Genomic DNA, 17,441 nt, shown 5'->3' on the forward strand with positions numbered 1-17,441 from the left:
AAACCAAATGTGTTGATTTGTTTTTGTAGGACCCCTGTAGGTGCAGGATGGATAAATACAGGGAAATGTAAAAGTGTATAATTTTACAGCAAGTAGATGGATTATTAGCAGTTTTAAAATTTGTGCATTGCAACTGACTCTAAACTTGCACTTTAAAAATGGCTGGGTTATTTTTGACCCACAATGGGCAAATACTGGACAGAACACACTGCCGGGTTAAAATTGACCCAATGCTGGGTTGTTTTAACCCAAATGTTGGGTTATTATACCTCATGGTTGCATAAAAACAACCCAACATTGGGTCATTTTAACCAAGCATGGGGTCGTTTTAACCCAGCATGTGTTCTGTACAATATTTACCCATTATGGGTCAAAAATAACCCAGCCATTTTTAGAGAGTGCACATGCACCATTTAAAGCTATTGGCACACACAAATTTCACATGTGCCACTTGTTTTGGCCCCTTTGATGTACTGTTTATCTTGCGTTTTTAAATATAATTTACATAGCTTGCATAATTGAATTCATCAGCTTCAGAACAGGAATAACATTTTTTTTGCATTAAAAATTAAAAAAAAAAACATTTAAAGGGGACATATTAAGAAAATCTGACTTTTTCCATGTTTAAGTGCTATAATTGGGTCCACGGTGCTTCTATCAACCTAGAAAATGTGAAAAAGATCAACCCAGGAACTTAGTTTTGGTAAACCATTCTCTGCAAGCATGTGAAAAGGGTAATTGAAATTTGGCCCCCCTTGTGATGTCAGAAGGGGATAATGCCACCCCTTAATCTACACTATCCAACCACAGCACTGCCATTAAGTGCAGAGATCAGCTTATTTGCTACAAAGTGGCAACTTTAACATGCTATAATAAATTATATATGGGGTATTTTGAGCTAGAACTTCACATATGTACCCTGAGGACACCAAAGATTTATTTTACATTTTTAAAAAGTCTTGTGAAATGTCTCCTTTAATTAATTACTTTAAAACAATTAAAAGCTCTAGTCTGAAAATGTATTGTGTTAGGGATTTAAATGTGTTTATACGTGTGACAATTAAGTCATAAATTCTTTTTATAGTATGCTATTCGGTTACTGCAGTGAGTTCATACGTATTTGGTTACTGTTATTTGTCGATTTTCGGTTAATTGCACCGAATCGAGTTTTTAGGTCACTGAGTTTTATTGACACGCAGATTGTGTTGTGTCTGGCGCCCTCTGTGGGAATCGCTGAAAAATCCACAAGTCACTCGGTCTGATACACACGTATTTCCACAGCTGGTTGTATCTACTCTTCTCTAGGATTACTTGACATGCCAGCTGCGAACATGACTGAAACATGCCAAGTTCAGTCTTGGAGTGTTTGAAACGAGTCGTTTCGGAACAGTCGCGTGTTATTTTCGGTAAATCATGAGTCGGGTAAGATTTCTGTGACTGATCAGTGGTGAGCTGTAGGCCCTTCCGTAATGCCTCGGACTGTCGTGAGATCCTGAGCCGATCAGAGCTGCGCATCACACCGCTGAATCATCAAGGCTGGTCGTTCTCCAGCGAGAGAGAAAGAGGTGAATGAATTATTCATAACAGCATGCGCATTGGCGGGTATTGTTAATTCTACACCTAATGTTAGTTTTATTCATTTACTCAATCGAGACATTTGAGATGTGTCCAAAAAATCAATAAACAATTTTAAAAGTTAGTTATGCCAGACGCAGATTCTTCTCGCATAAGAAAATTAACTATGTTTTTTTTAAGTACAGTAACCATGATTTAACTGTGATTTTTAGTAAAAAACTATGGTAATACAAAACCATGGTTACTACAGTATGATAAAACCTGTGGCGTTTTCTGACACTTGTTGTTGGGAATACTATGACTTGGATTATTATCAGGGTCTGGATGATGTTAAGATGGAGTTTTTGACGTGCTCTGCAAATCAAAATTGGGCTTTATGTCGGACTATATATCAATTTTAAATAATCAAAATACTTTACAATTGGTATATGTTGTTAAAACGTTTATAACCGACTGAAACGTAACGTTAATACTTTGCTGTTGTCAGTGTCCATCTGCTGCCCACACGCACAGCCACTGTCAGTTAGACCAGCCTGACAGGTTTAGTACACAGCACAGAGGCATCTAGTCAACAGCTTACTTAGCATTTCGGACACCAGAGTCAGCACATCAATGCTGTATTTGCAGGCATGTCTCTAGATTTTTAGACGCAGTTTGTGTTTCTCTATGTACACAGACACATTGAGTTTATGAAGGAAACATGCACCCGCCATCGAAGAGGGATTTTGTGTCTCTGACTCTGGGCGACAGTGTCGGTTACACGAACGCCAAGCAGTGGCGCCGGCAGTCCTGCTGGAGGGTGAGATTTTCTTCATCTTAATGACGGTAATTTGTAAAGATGTGAAGTTGTTATTGTACTGTTTCTTTATATTTTGTCTCCAGAGATGGAAGCAGCTGTCCAGATTGCAGCGTAGCCTGATCCTGTTTACATTGATGCTGCTGCTTGTTTGTGGAATAGCAACATCTCCCACTCTCATAGAACACTGGAGAGGTGAGATATATAAATGAAGAGTTTGGTTCCAAAACGCAATCCTCTTTTTTTTATTTGTGTAAAAATGTGTTTTCTATATCAAGAAAGTGACCAGATGAAAACCACTATTTTCTGTTACAAACTTTCACATAGCATCTTTAGGTTATAATAACATTAAAAGTTAAAATCCATAATTTGATTTTGATTTATTATGAAAATTATTTTGTGCAAAATGCAATAAATCTATACCATTTAAAAATGCTATAAATCTATTGAATCAATATATAAATGTGCATTCATCTTTGCCATGTTATATTCATTTAGTTGACTAGTGGTGTACACTGATTAAAAAATTAACATTAAAGGCGGGGTGCATGATTTTTGAAAAACACTTTGGAAAAGGGAGTCGGGCCGAGTACCAAAACACACTTGGGGCACGTCTACTAACCAACATTGTTGTTTGGATTGCGTATGTTTGGGGTGGGTCTATCAAAAGAAGGTCCAGATTCTATTGGGGTGGGTCGTGTTTGTTTAGGTGATTTCAAATGTCAACATTGGCTTTCAGAGACCATGCACCCCACCTTTAATCAAAACATTTACATTTTCATATTAAGAACACCTTCATTGCTGCTGTCATCCTTGGGACGTCGTCACCAAACTTTTTTGACAGTGATCAGCTGTAAATATTTTTGGTCCTGCTCGATTTTTGTTGACTTTGAGTAAAATAATGGAAAGTTTTTCATAAGATCCGTTGGGGTCAATGTGTTAGCATGACAAAAGCTTGATGCTGTTGTGTGAGAACAAGCAACAGCCGTCTCTCACGTAAATTATTCGAATTTGATGGCTTACGTTTCTTCCCCGCCACAGAAAACCACCACAGGTTTATCAATGCCATCAAAAGTATTATTTTGTTTTTGTTTGTTTGTTGATTACCAAGTACAAAGTAGATGAGGAAAACTAAGATTCGGTGTGTATTCAAAGCGGTGCCATTATTGTTTACAATGCGTGGAATGGTGTGCTGTGATTGGTTAAGCAGATTTATTGCATTCTGCAGAGAAGGAGGACTGGCATTTCTCGTGGTTTGGAATAAAAGGGAGAAAAGATGACAGAATAACACGCCGGATATTGGATTTTGCGTAAAATAAAGAAGTGACTTTTTAATACTGACCTGATACAATACTGATTTTGGGGGTAACTTTTTTTTTTAAATGGTGTTTATCGCGTTTTGGAACAAAACTCTTCATATATAAACATATGTCTTAATTAACATCATTTAAATGACAAATATTTTTAATTACTGAAAAATCCCCATCCCTAATATTTAAAGTCTTGTGTGAACAACCCCAAAGGGTCAGAGAGAGTGTCAAATGGCAATCTAACTTAACATGAAAATATTTTTGTGATATATAATAATAGTATTTACTATTTTAATATAAAATTCCAAAAGAAATAAAGGCTTGTTCTTTGTGAACACACACTGCAAGTCGTAAACACACACACCCGGAGCAGTGGGCAGCTATTCCTGCGCTGCCCAGGGAGCAACTGGGGTTAAGGTGCTTTGCTCAAGGGCACCACGGTCGCAATCTGCCAGCCGTGAGACTCGAAAAGTGGACCTTCAGGTTACAAGCCCAACTCATCAACCACTAGGCTATTTTGGGATATGTTCAAGTCTTGCATATTGTCCCTTTAAATCTCTGTTTGTATCATGGTTTATTATTGACATCTCATGTGCTCATTTTTGCAGATGGGGGAAATGGCGAGGATGGAAAACAGACATTTGTTTTGGACTTGAAAAATGAGTACAAGGCCATTCTTCCGGAGATGCCCTCTGAGGTAAGTGTGACCCATTTGTTTATTGCCTACATTTTTGGATAGCCTGCAACCTTGAACTGTCAGGTTACTCTTAAAACTCGGTCACGGCTTTGTGCTGGTTTTTGCATTTTGTGGCATTGGTGTGTTTTTTTTCTATTTGTAAAAACAGAAAAAGGGCTATCGTAGACGTGGACCACCTGTCTTGCAAAACCGTTTACAAAGCAAAACGAATGTGTCTGGTCTTTTGGAGAAAGAAAATCATGGACCAAATCTGAAGAATGTGGATAAAGGATCTGAGGAAGAAAAGCCAATTGTTAGGTTCGATTTTCAGCATCTACTGTCACAGAAATGCCATATACAGCCGTTTTATACACAATCTGTGTATAAACAACACAGTATGGAAGGGTTTATGTTTTTTTGTTTCCTGTATATGTATAGGCATGGAGAGGTAATAGACCAAGAACAAGCGTTTGAAAACCACGCAGACCCATCTTTATTAGCACTTGGTGAGTTCACTTGAAATTACATGGTTTTCTTTCAGTTTAGAACAGGAAGTTGCCAAATATATCAGTACTTTCTAAATATGTTTCTCAAGTATCTGCCTTACCCAGCTGTTTCTTGTATTTTTGTTGGTTTCAGCTGAGAGCAGGCTTGAGGCTGTAAGGGAAGCATTTAGACATGCCTGGAAGGGTTACAAAGACTTCGCCTGGGGTCACGATGAGCTCAAACCCGTCTCTAAATCATATGGAGAGTGGTTTGGACTTGGGCTAACTCTGATTGATGCTCTGGACACTATGTGGATCTTGGGTCTAAAAGAAGGTAATTAAATTTTGCCGTTAACTTTTATTCCTGGGAAAGTTAAAGTCCCTGTCACTGGGGGAAGTTGCATTTCTTTTACATTTGTTTACAATAATAATATAATTAGGATACGTACATTAGAAATAAGGGGAAAAGTTATACTAAAGGCACAATATGTAGGATTTTTACCACTAGAGGTTGCTATTTCACCATCAAGACACTGATGGAATTTGCTAATCATGTTCATGGATGAGGTAATAAATGAATGTTTTTGTCCCTGTACATTTAATCACATGAAATTTTATGACATCCTAATGAATCAGCTGCAAGGCACAACAGCTGTGTGTTTGATGCCGTATACCCACCATATCCACATGGTCCACTCATGTTGCCATAGTTTTTACAACCGGAAAACTGAGGATAGCACGGATTTTAAAGGGACACTTTAAAAAAAAAGAGGGTCATTTTCCAACTCCCCTAAAGTTTTGATTTTTACTGTTTTGGAAATCATCCGGCCGGTCTCCTGGTCTGGTGGTGCCACTTTTGGCGTGGCTTGGCGTGGTCCATTGAGTCTCGTTGGACCATTGGCGTCGCGCTCCAAAATAACCAAATAGTTTCAATATTTTTTTACAATGATATTGCGCAGCACCTGAAAATAGTCCCCTTGGTAGCTTTCAATAGCAGGGGACTATTTTCTGGCACTGCGTAATATCATTGCGCCTGCTGCAGCCATGTTACAGCAGCAAAGTCCTTGATTATTACGCCAGGATGAGAGTATAGTTCCTAGACATATCTGCCTAAAAAAATCTCAACTTCTTATTTTCCGTCGCCCTTAGTACATGATGTAACTACAGAAGAGTCAAGTTTTAAATAGGAAAAATATCCAAACTCTTTGGTTATTTTTTTTGCGCGATGCTGGTGGTCTGGTCGGATTCAGTGGATTATGCTAAGCTATGCTAAAAGTGGTACCACCAGAGCTGGAGATCGGCTGAATGGATTCCAGGATGATAGAGATCGGGTGTTTCACCCTGGGGGAGCTGGAAAATGAGCCTATTTTCAGAAAAAGTGGAGTGTCTCTTTAAATCACTAAAAGGGCGACAATTATAAGTGAGACAAGGGACGAGCCATTATTTAAAATAGGAATTTCTCTGGATATACAAATTTTTGGGAATAATGTAAGTACACTCCATGAAATATATCATACCGTGCAAGTGTTGTTGTTGGTTTTTTTTTTTTTGATATTTTATTAGAAAAATCTTACATATTGTGGCTTTAAACAATTATGCATGGCCTCTCAGCATGGCCATACCTCCCATCTTTAACCTTTAGCTGCTTTTGCTTGAATTGTTTATTTTTTGATTTTTTTCATGAAGTTATTTATTCTGTTGTTTACTTTTTTATTTACTCAAATGTTGTTGACAGAGTTTGCAGAGGCCAGGGAATGGGTGGCCAAAGAACTGTCCTTCGATAAGGACGTAGAAGTAAATCTGTTTGAGAGCACCATTCGTATCCTGGGTGGCCTGCTGAGCACTTACCATCTGACTGGAGACTCAATGTTCCTGGATAAAGCTGTAAGGAGAAGATAGTGGGTGGGGTGATATAGAGAAGAAACTTATATGCTATCACTCTGTCTACTTCTCTCTGTCTTGTCCTGGTATTCATTCACGAAACCCATTTATTTTCTCTAAGCATCAGCATTCTGAAGAAAGTGCTGGAGTCTGTCCATTTAAACCCCCAGAGAACAGAGCTTCATTCTGTCCTGTTACTATAGTCTGGTGAATTGGCACTATTTTGTCTGTTGAATCATTTTCAGAAAGATATTGGCTCTAGACTGATGCCCGCCTTCAACACGCCATCTAAAATCCCTTACTCTGATGTGAATATCGGAAAGGGGACGGCACACCCGCCTCGGTGGACCTCAGACAGCACCGTGGCTGAGGTCACAAGTATTCAGCTAGAGTTCAGAGAGCTCAGCCGACTCACAGGAGACCCCAAATTCAAGGTCAGGAAAGGTTTTCTTTATTAAGGGTTAATGCACAAGCCTGCTGTCCCAATACCTACTGTCATGTTGATGTACACTTTATTACATCATTTCAAGCTGGCAGTGATGGAGGTGATGAGACGGGTCCATAAACTGGATGGGAAGCAGGATGGCTTAGTACCCATGTTCATCAATACCAACAACGGGCAGTTTACCCACCAGGGCATATACACGCTGGGAGCCAGGGCAGACAGCTACTACGAGTACCTGCTGAAGCAGTGGATTCAGGGAGGCAAGAATGAGAAAGAGTGAGTATCTCTCTGTCTGTATATCTATCCAGATTGTTCATTGTCCTGTATTAGGCACACTGTTCTGTAACCTACATGTCAAAGTGACTTGAACATGAGTTTGTTTCAGCATTGGCATTGAAAACACTTAAGGGTTAGCGTGATACAAAAGTGCTTAATCCAGACTGCACTGCAGCGGCACGGATAAAAGCGCAGAGCAACTCATTGCCTGAGGTGTCTGCTTTTTAAATTTAAATTTTATAATCGTCCACTGGTCAACCTCATGTGGGCGTACTGAATAATTTCACGCCTACACTTGAGAGTTTCTTCACATAGACAAACATTTCACTTTAAATAAGATCAAACAGCACCCCTACGGCTAAGGATTGTTTCTATGATGAAGTTTCATAGGAGACAGAGTCAAGTTCTTGTTGAGTGCTGTTATCTTCAAACAAAATGGTTTTGGTATGGCATGGTCAGACTCGGGCAGCACTAGGCATGGGCCGGTATAATATTTTGGTGGTATGATAACCTTTAGCAAAAATACCACGGTTTCAAGTGTTGTGGTATTGTCATTGCAACAATAAAATGTGTTATTTTAAAATGCCAGATAAAAATAAAGCCTTTAAATTATAATATGCTTTCAAAAATATATAATATTTTCGTAATGTAAATTAAATCTAAACATCAAATCAATCATGATTTATTGAATTTTGAATAAACACAGTTCATACCTTGAAAAAGGTATCACAGAACATTTATTGGTTTTGAAACCTTGACTGTTTAAAACCTCGGTATACCTTGAAACCGGTAACCGGCCCATGCCTTGGCAGCACATAACCCACAACCCCTTTCCATGAGAACAAGCACGATTAAATTGACTTGTGTTTTGCAAGTTAAATAAATTAAAGTGTTCCAATAAATCCTATTGTCCGCTAGGTCACAGGTCTTTTCTGGCCAACCATGCATATTTATGATAAAAAAGCTGCTATCTGTTATGTTTTGGTTTTCAAAAAAGCAAAACTCAGTTATTGAGCATCTGGGTTATTCTACAGAAAAGGTGGAATTCGGGTGATGGAAATTTGCTTAAATTAACTTCTTTCAATATACCCAAAACTTCTTTAATGGCATTAATTAACTTGTCAAATCTATGAATCCGCAAAGCGGGGAGCTTAATCTATTTTTAACTTTTTAATACATTTTAATACAGAATCCATGAGTCCTTTATTTGTCATTGGTGTTACTGTTATTTAAACAACATTAATGTTGATACTAAATATTTTTTTCTCATTACAGCTTTTGTATTTAGTTAAAGGTTGAGTAGTAGAGGAATGATAACAGCAAGAAAAGACGGAGAAAAATTACTAGAAAGTACAAGAAAATACATTCATAACACCAAAACTTGGTTTAACATCAATGACACAATGTAACACCAATGACAAAATTAGAATATAAAAAGTACTCATTAGAGAAGTAACACTAATGACGGTAACACCAATGATGGTAACACCAATGGACAATTTACAGAAAAAACTAATATTTTAACAAAATGACTGCCATTAGCCATGTGCCATTTTATTAGAGATGTAACAATCACATACTTATTCAGTATAATGTATTTTTATATAAAGATCTTAACACTCCCAGCTATAAAAAAAAGAGTAACACTAATGACATCCAAAAAATCTTATCTCAAAATTCTTAGATATATCATGATATTTTAGACAAATAAGGTAAGACATCTCACAAACCTTTTGCCTTCCTCCACTGCACTTCTTCCACTAAACTCTTGCCCCAAGAAAAACTTCAAAGAGCTGATGCATTGTTTCAAAATAAAAGTGCTTTGGGTAGGGTAACACTAATGACATAAATTTGGGGGACAAATGTTTATTTGATATTATTCATATTAATAGTGTATTTTTTACCATTTCAGTGTTGTAGTAAGTTCATAGAGGGTTAAAGGTAAATGTAAATTAGATTTGTTTTATATAAAAACATGGTTTTAAATAATAAGTACACAGTTCAACTTCCATGTATGATCAAAGGGACAGGGCAATTTTCAGGGCCAGACATTTAAAAAAAAGTTTAAAAAAAGGAAAAAAGAAAAGTACATTATTAAACTCTCTCATCATGTTAAGGACAATCTATATTTATTAAAGGTATATCATTATGGGATTATTGGGTTAAATTAAATGATAAAGGGGTCTGCAAAGCAAGGGACAAGCATTTCCACCTTTTTTGTAGAATGACCCATCTACATAAAAACTCCTTACCTATATCCGCAACAGTAAGCTGTCAAAGTATGATGTTGTGGGAAATGTACGTTTCACATCATCTGTCTTTAACCCACATAATGATATCTACATAATGTAACCTGCAATTTTGTGTTTCAAACAGAGATGATGGTATAGTTGCAAAAGGATGAAAGTGTCATGTTGTTTTCATGTCTTTTGTAGTTGATATCAGTCAAACTTTGCTGTGTTTTTGTGCAAATGTATCACTAGCGAAATTAGGCATATACCAAAATAAATAGTTTGCCCTCATCCGTAAAAAACAAGCTGTGCTGCAAGATAATAAAGCATCCCGAGCATCCTGTTTAACATTAACATAAGTCTGGGTCCTAAAGTAAAGGCCAATAGTTTACACAACAAATATTCAGTATGGTGGTATGGGTTTAGATTTTAGTTTATAATTATGTTTCAGATTGCTGGAGGACTATCTGCAGGCTGTGGAGGGGATAAAGAAGAACCTGCTGAGAAAGACTACTCCTCTAGGCCTCACGTTTGCTGGAGAGTTGACCCATGGACAGTTGAGTCCCAAAATGGTATATAACCATCTCTTAAATTAATAGAAATATAATTCTGAAATTTGGAAGGGGCAAATATGTATCTTGTTGATAAGGAGATCTGCAATCATCGCTATATACTGTAGCTTATGTGGTTACCTTTCTTTTGCAGGACCACTTGGTATGTTTCCTGCCTGGCACACTAGCACTGGGAGCACATCACGGTCTTCCTGCCGACCACATGGAGCTGGCAAAACAACTGATCGAAACTTGTTACCAGATGTACGTTCAGATGGAGACGGGTCTGAGCCCAGAGATAGTTCACTTCAACATGCATGACGGCAGCACAAAAGATGTAGATGTAAAGGTGAGCTCAGTCTCAGTAAGACCTTTTTGTTTTGTCTCTACTCTATGTTGGCAGACTCTGTTTTCTATTTGTAATTGCCATTGATAACATTTTTAGTGGATCCACCATTAAAATATGAATTTTCATAGCAACAAATTTTTATGAATGTGCTGTATCTAAATTTTTGTTATATATATGAGTTTGGTTCCAAAACATAATAAATCCATTTTGACTATTTTCGGTAAAACTTGTTTTCTATAGACGGTTTCAGCATAAACAAGCGGCTTTCGTGGTCCTCACAAAGAACAAATAACAAAGTCCTTTTAAAGTAGTTAAAGGAATAGTCTACTCATTTTCAATATTAAAATATGTTATTACCTTAGCTAAGAATTGTTGATACATCCCTCTATCATCTGTGTGCGTGCGCGTGGGCGCTGGAGCGCGCTGCGATGCTTCAGTGGCGTTTGGCTTGGCCCCATTCATTCAATGGTGCCATTTAGAGATAAAGTTAGAAGTGACCAAACACATCAACGTTTTTCCTATTTAAAACGAGTAGTTATACGAGCAAGTTTGGTGGTACAAAATAAAACGTAGCGTTTTTCTAAGCGGATTTAAAAGAGGAGCTACATTTTATGGTGTAATAGCACTTTTGGGAGTACTTCGAGTCGGCGCAGTAACACCCTCCCTCTCCCATTATGAGAGGGAGAAGGGGAGCGGACTTTTCAGGCGAGTCAAAGTACTCCCAAAAAATATAGTTCCTCTTTTAAATCCGCTTAGAAAAGCGCTACGTTTTATTTTGTACCACCAAACTTGCTCGTATAACTACTCGTCTTAAATAGGAAAAACGTTGATGTGTTTGGTCACTTCTAACTTTATCTCTAAATGGTACCATTGAATGAATGGGGCTAAGCTAAATGCTATCGAAGCGTCGCAGGGCGCTCCAGCGCTTACGTGCACACACACAGATGATAGAGGGATGTATCAACAATTCTTAGTTAAGGTAATAACATATTTTAATATTGAAAACGAGTAGACTATTCCTTAAATTTATATAGCAAGCAAAAAACAACACATAGATTACATAGGAACCCAAAAAATATGTTATTTTCGACAAGGTATTTGTTTAAGAGTTCAGTTTCAGCAACTAGTCAGACCATTAAACAAACAGAAACTGGAAGTAAAGTTCAGACCAGACGCTTATCGCATCACCGCACATGCACCTGATGAAACGGTCTATACCAAGAAAGTGACAAGATGAAAACCACTATCTTCTATTACAAACTTTAACATAGAATTTTTTATGTTTTTATAACCTAAAGATGCTAAAATATTATTTTTTCCAGTTGTTCAAGTTTTTTTTTTCAAAATACTATAAATCTATTGAATCAATATATAAATATGCATTCATCTTTGCCATGTTATATTCATTTAGTTGACTAGTGGTATACACTGATTAAAACATTAATGGCATTAATCAAAACACTTACTTTATCATTTTAAGAAAACTGTCATTGCTACTGTTATACTTGGGACGTCGTCGCTGAACTTTTTTGACAGCGATCAGCTGTAAATTGTTTTGGTCCTCCTCGATTTTTGTTGGCTTCATGTAAAATAATGAAAGTTTTTCATAAGATCCCCTGAATTGTTAGCATGACAGAAGATTGATGCTCTCGGGACAAGCAACCAGCATTTTTCCGTCTCCCGAGTGCCTCTTGCGTAAATTATTAGATGTTGATGGCTTAGGTTTCTTGCCCGTCACAGAAAACCACCACATGTTTATCAATGCCATCAAAGTATTATTTTGTTTTTGTTTGTTTGTTTGTTGATCATGAAGTACAAGATGAGGAAAACTAGGATTACGTGTATTCAATGTGCTGCCATTGTTGTTTACAATACGTGGAATGGTGCGCTGTGATTTGTTGAGCGGATTTATTGCATTCTGCTTAAAAGGAGGACTGGCGTTTATTGCGTTTTGGGGGAAAAAGGAGAAAAGATGACAGAATAACATGGCGGATATTGTATTTTGCACAAAATTAAGAATTTACTTTTAAATACTGACCTGATATAATACTGATTTTGGCTGAAACATTTTTTTTTAAATGGTGTTTATCACGTTTTGGAACCAAAATCTTCATGTGTATACTGCTGCAGAAAAAATCCAGACCATTTTAATTTTCCCTTTCAGTTTTTCTAGATTTACTATTGATGGGTTTGTTTAAGTAAAATATAAATTTTTGTTTCATGCTTTAAAAATTCAGCAAAATTCTTAATAAATATGATGTTTTATTTGCATTTATTTTTTTACTGAAAATTGAAATGGGGAATATGTGGACAAAATAAGATGCAGTGTTTTTTGTTCTTCAATACTGCAAAGAAAAAATAAAAATTTCAAATTAATTTCTCAACAAAAATACTAATGCTTTTACATGTATTTTAGTAACAATTAAAAACAATTTTTAAAAACAGTTGGGTGTCACTCCCGAGGTTTGCTTTTGTTGAAATTCAACAGATACTGGACTGAAATGGTCAAAATAGAAATGATGATTAAAGTCAAAACTGGAGTGGTCTCTTAATTTTTTTCTGTGGCTATATATATATATATATATATATATATATATATATATATATAATATATATATATATATATATTTATACCACGGGTCTGTTGAATGCTGCATTCTGATTGGCTGAGAAATGTTCTATGGGTGTTGATTATTTTTCTGTAAACCGCACACCTAACTTGTTAAATGTCTTAAAAATAGGCACCAGAGCAATGTTTGTGGTAACCGTGGTATAGGAGGAATAATTGACTCCGGTCCTTTGAATTATTTGAAAATAATGCACACCTGCGGTGCATTACCACCTTGGTGTGCATTATTTTCTTATAATTCAATGGCCCGTCGTCAATTATTCCTTACACATATATATATATATATATATATATATATATATATATATATATATATATATATATATATATATATATATATATATATATATATATATATATATATATATATATATATATATATATATATATATATATATATATATATATATATATATATATATATTATTATTATTATTATTGAATCTTGTTGCTTTGTTGGATGGGGATTTGAATATGAAATTGTTTATATAATCTTGTGATCTCATCCAGATTGCTGACAGGCACAACCTTCTACGTCCAGAGACTGTGGAGAGCCTCTTCTACTTGTACAGATTCACCAAGGATAAGAAGTATCAGCAGTGGGGCTGGGAGATCTTACAGAACTTCAATAAATACACCAGGGTGTGTGACCTGATCGCTCTCTCTGACCCTTAGATGTTTTTTGCAACATGCAAATTCTTGCAAGCCGTACTGTTTCCAGTGAATTTTTTCCAGTGTCATGCCGTCTAGCTTTTGGAGTAGGGTGTAGATGTGTTTTTTCGTTAAACTTGGGAATAAATTTCCCATGCAAACACGGACAAACCCAACAAGAACCTGATTGTGGTATCATTCGATATGATTCGTGCAACCAAATAATCCGTTTGTGATCGTATTGATGGCTCAATCGGATTGAAAAGCCATCATGTAAACGCCTTAATCAATACGATTGCGGTCGATCGGATGCAAATTCTGATCGTATCGAAGGGGTGGTAGCCTGATCTGTGATCCGATCATCAGGAGAAAAGTTAGCATGTAAACGCATGAATTGTAGTATTTTCTTAATCGGATGCAAAATACCTTGTACACATGCACAGAAGAACTATGCTTGAGGTCACGTCTTATATTTACCTCTGATTTACTTATGACTTGATTCTTGTAACAGAAACATGCAATGGCAAGGCAATGGCAACACACATTATTAAGGTAAATAAGGCTGTACATTCTGCATAACATATCATTACATAAAGCAATAAAACAGCGAAAAGTGTTTTCTTTACCTATATCAGAAAACGTCTTAGGAACGACATTTTCTAACTTAACTTTAACTTCGCACATTTATTCAGAGATAAAGCGTGAAATAGAGGAGAGATGCTGTGTGCTGCGTTGCCAGGTCCTCAGCTTTTTTGCTGATTTTAGATTTGGGGTACTTTTAAACTGTTTTAACGTTTGGGCTAGTTTTGAATGTCTATTAGGCTGGTTTTGACGAATCTGGCAACCCTGACGTTTGGTTTGGATTATATTGCATGTAAACGAACATTTTAATCTGATTGCAATGTTTAGAGTACATGTAAACTGTACTGTCATATCCTGCACTATCCTGTGTCAAATATGCTGCTACTTGACTTCTCATATTACGCTTTATACAAACATTTGTCTCGCTCCATTTCCGTGTTTGCTTACAGTTTCCCTCTCTGTATTTCTAAACACCACTTTCGGCATTCAGTTCGTATCCACATTTCAAATGAAAGAATTCTCACTGTAAATGTCCCTCTCCCGCCAGGTTTCCACCGGAGGTTATACGTCCATAAACAACGTTCGCGACCCAGCCTATCCGAACCCTCGAGACAAAATGGAGAGCTTCTTTCTGGGTGAGACGCTTAAATACTTTTACCTGCTGTTTTCGGAAGACCCCAACCTCATCAGCCTAGACAAGTATGTCTTCAACACCGAGGCTCATCCTCTACCCGTATGGCCAGACGAAGAGTAATGGACCCACAGGCATACATGCATAACCAAACACATCTCTCTCAGGGCCATGAGCACACACAGATCCTACTCTGTCCTTTTGATATCTCCTTTTCTACACCGGGAATTCTCTTTATAGTTGAAACGCTTATGAGAGCCATGACAAAATCAATGTAATAGTACAAACGATCAGTCTGTATGTTTCTGTTAATGGAATTTCTGACTGTAACTGTATTTATTCTATAAAGGATAATAACAAAGGTTTTCAAGCATTGTCTGTGCTGCTTGATTTTAAAGCACACATCTGTTGTTATTGTGGATAGTAGGCAGATGTGATCTCTGTATGAGAGGTACAAATGATGTCTCATTTAGCCCACTGAATCAGTGTGTGCATTTTGCAGTCTTCTCAGCCCACACACAGACAAACAAACATCATTCATACTGTGAAACATTACAGGGACTGCAAGCACTTTATGATGTTTATAGGGGTTTTCGTGTTTGTATTTTTATTAAAGACCTGCTGCTGTTTATGTTGTTGGGGGGTTTAGGGGGTCTTTTATCATTATTTGATTATTCACTATTTTCCTTTGTAAATTTTTTTTTTAATAAATTGTGATTTACGGTAACAAATACAATAATGATGAGACTGCATTCAGTCTAGTGTAAATCATTTAACTTATGATTAAGCAAATCCTTTACGCACTGTACATTCCAAGGTTCTCTGTGCATTTTACTATTTTAAAATTTCTTTTGATCTTAAAACTAAACCTGCTGTGAAGGATTTGACTGCCATTTTTGTGTACATTTTGTGTACAGTGTTTGTTAAAAGGTTTATTATTATGATTACATATGAAATATATAGTTTTGATGTTAAGGTTTTCTAGCAGGTGGTTGTATGAACCTGTATTCTTATTCCACATTTATATTTAGTTTGGTCTTATGTTATTAGATAATCTTTGTGTAGAAATGTAAGTACTGTAATGGAGTGTTAGTCAAGCACAATATTTAAAAATCAAGAGTCTATATTATGTACACTGTCAAGAATAAAGGTACAAGGCTGTCACTGGGGCAGTACCCTTTAAAAAAGGTCCTAATATGTATCATTTAGGTACAAACATGTATCTTTGAACTGCCAATATGTACCTTTGAAGTACTAATATGCACTCTTTGGGTACAAAGGTGTAACATTTTGAAAGGGTACTGTCCCAGTGACAACTTTTGTACCTTTATTTCTGAGAGTGTACTTCTATCGCTTTATCAGGGGACCTACGTCAGATGTGATTGTCAGTAGTATTTTTGTATGACCTTATGACATGTTGTGTAAAATTGTTGGCTAAACATATGGTAGGGTAGGTAATACTTGGTAAGAGATTTTATGATTACTTTTTTCTTGAAACTTAAAAGTTCTTCAATTAATTTTTTTTGTCGCAGGAAGTTCGTTCTTCTCTGCTGATTTTGGGGAATGAGGGGAAATAAATGCTCTTTTGTGTACAAAATGTCTGAAGGCAACTGATAATAGGTGGGGCAAATTGTTTTAATCATCTATTGTACTATTATGAATATACCCACTGTGTGTAACAATCACATGTATTATGTAAAAAAATTGTTTGAAAATTTAAATCTCACCGTGCCGAATCTTTTGCTTATTTTTATCTAGCCCAAGTTTTGTGTAGGTGGTGTGTACAGTAGCCATTACAGATTATGATGATGATGATTAAGGGCTGAGCATAAGCTGGTTAGTCAGTGTCGTGTTGTGTGTGATGTTATGTTTCACGTGTGCCTTTGAATCCATGCTGAGCAATGATGAGAAATGTCTATTTTAAATCCTGAGATTTGTTTTTATCTAAAGCTATTTTTATCATCTCATGCCTGATGTATAGCTATTTACAATTGATCTTTTTGTGAATAAACACTTGTGATTATATTACAGTCCGTGAAATGTTTCTTTGTGTCATTTTAACTTTGAGAAATGAAAGGGAACCTATTTAAAATTAAGAGCTTTTTTATTACACACTCAATTGTTTTAATATCATCTTAATCATCTGCTTCATGCATATGACAGATCAACAAGGTTTAATAATAATTTATACACCAAAGCCGTGCCTAAAATTAAAAAAATAATAATCTGAAATGGGGAAAATAACTTTTAAGGGGACATATCATGACAGACTTTTTCCATGTTTAAGTGCTATAATTGGGTCCCCAGTGTTTCTATTAACCTAGAAAATGTGTAAAAGATCAACCCAATAACTTAGTTTTAATAAACCATTCT

At 36.3% G+C, this 17,441-nt stretch overlaps 1 protein-coding gene across 1 annotated transcript; it reads left to right on the forward strand.

Moving 5' to 3' along the window:
• The first annotated feature begins 1,223 nt into the window (after positions 1-1,223).
• On the forward strand, positions 1,224-17,101 carry man1b1b (mannosidase, alpha, class 1B, member 1b). Its single transcript, XM_055199276.2, has 14 exons — positions 1,224-1,565; positions 2,252-2,374; positions 2,458-2,566; positions 4,290-4,378; positions 4,527-4,675; positions 4,796-4,863; positions 4,997-5,176; positions 6,578-6,726; positions 6,969-7,157; positions 7,254-7,444; positions 10,127-10,247; positions 10,381-10,575; positions 13,715-13,846; positions 14,985-17,101. Exons 2-14 carry the CDS (start codon positions 2,276-2,278, stop codon positions 15,189-15,191), a joined length of 1,878 nt encoding a protein of 625 aa, XP_055055251.1. The 5' UTR covers positions 1,224-1,565; positions 2,252-2,275; the 3' UTR covers positions 15,192-17,101.
• Positions 17,102-17,441: the final 340 nt, after the last annotated feature.

This window comes from Misgurnus anguillicaudatus, chromosome 22, assembly GCF_027580225.2.
Source record: "Misgurnus anguillicaudatus chromosome 22, ASM2758022v2, whole genome shotgun sequence".
In the NCBI taxonomy this organism is placed as follows: domain Eukaryota; kingdom Metazoa; phylum Chordata; class Actinopteri; order Cypriniformes; family Cobitidae; genus Misgurnus; species Misgurnus anguillicaudatus.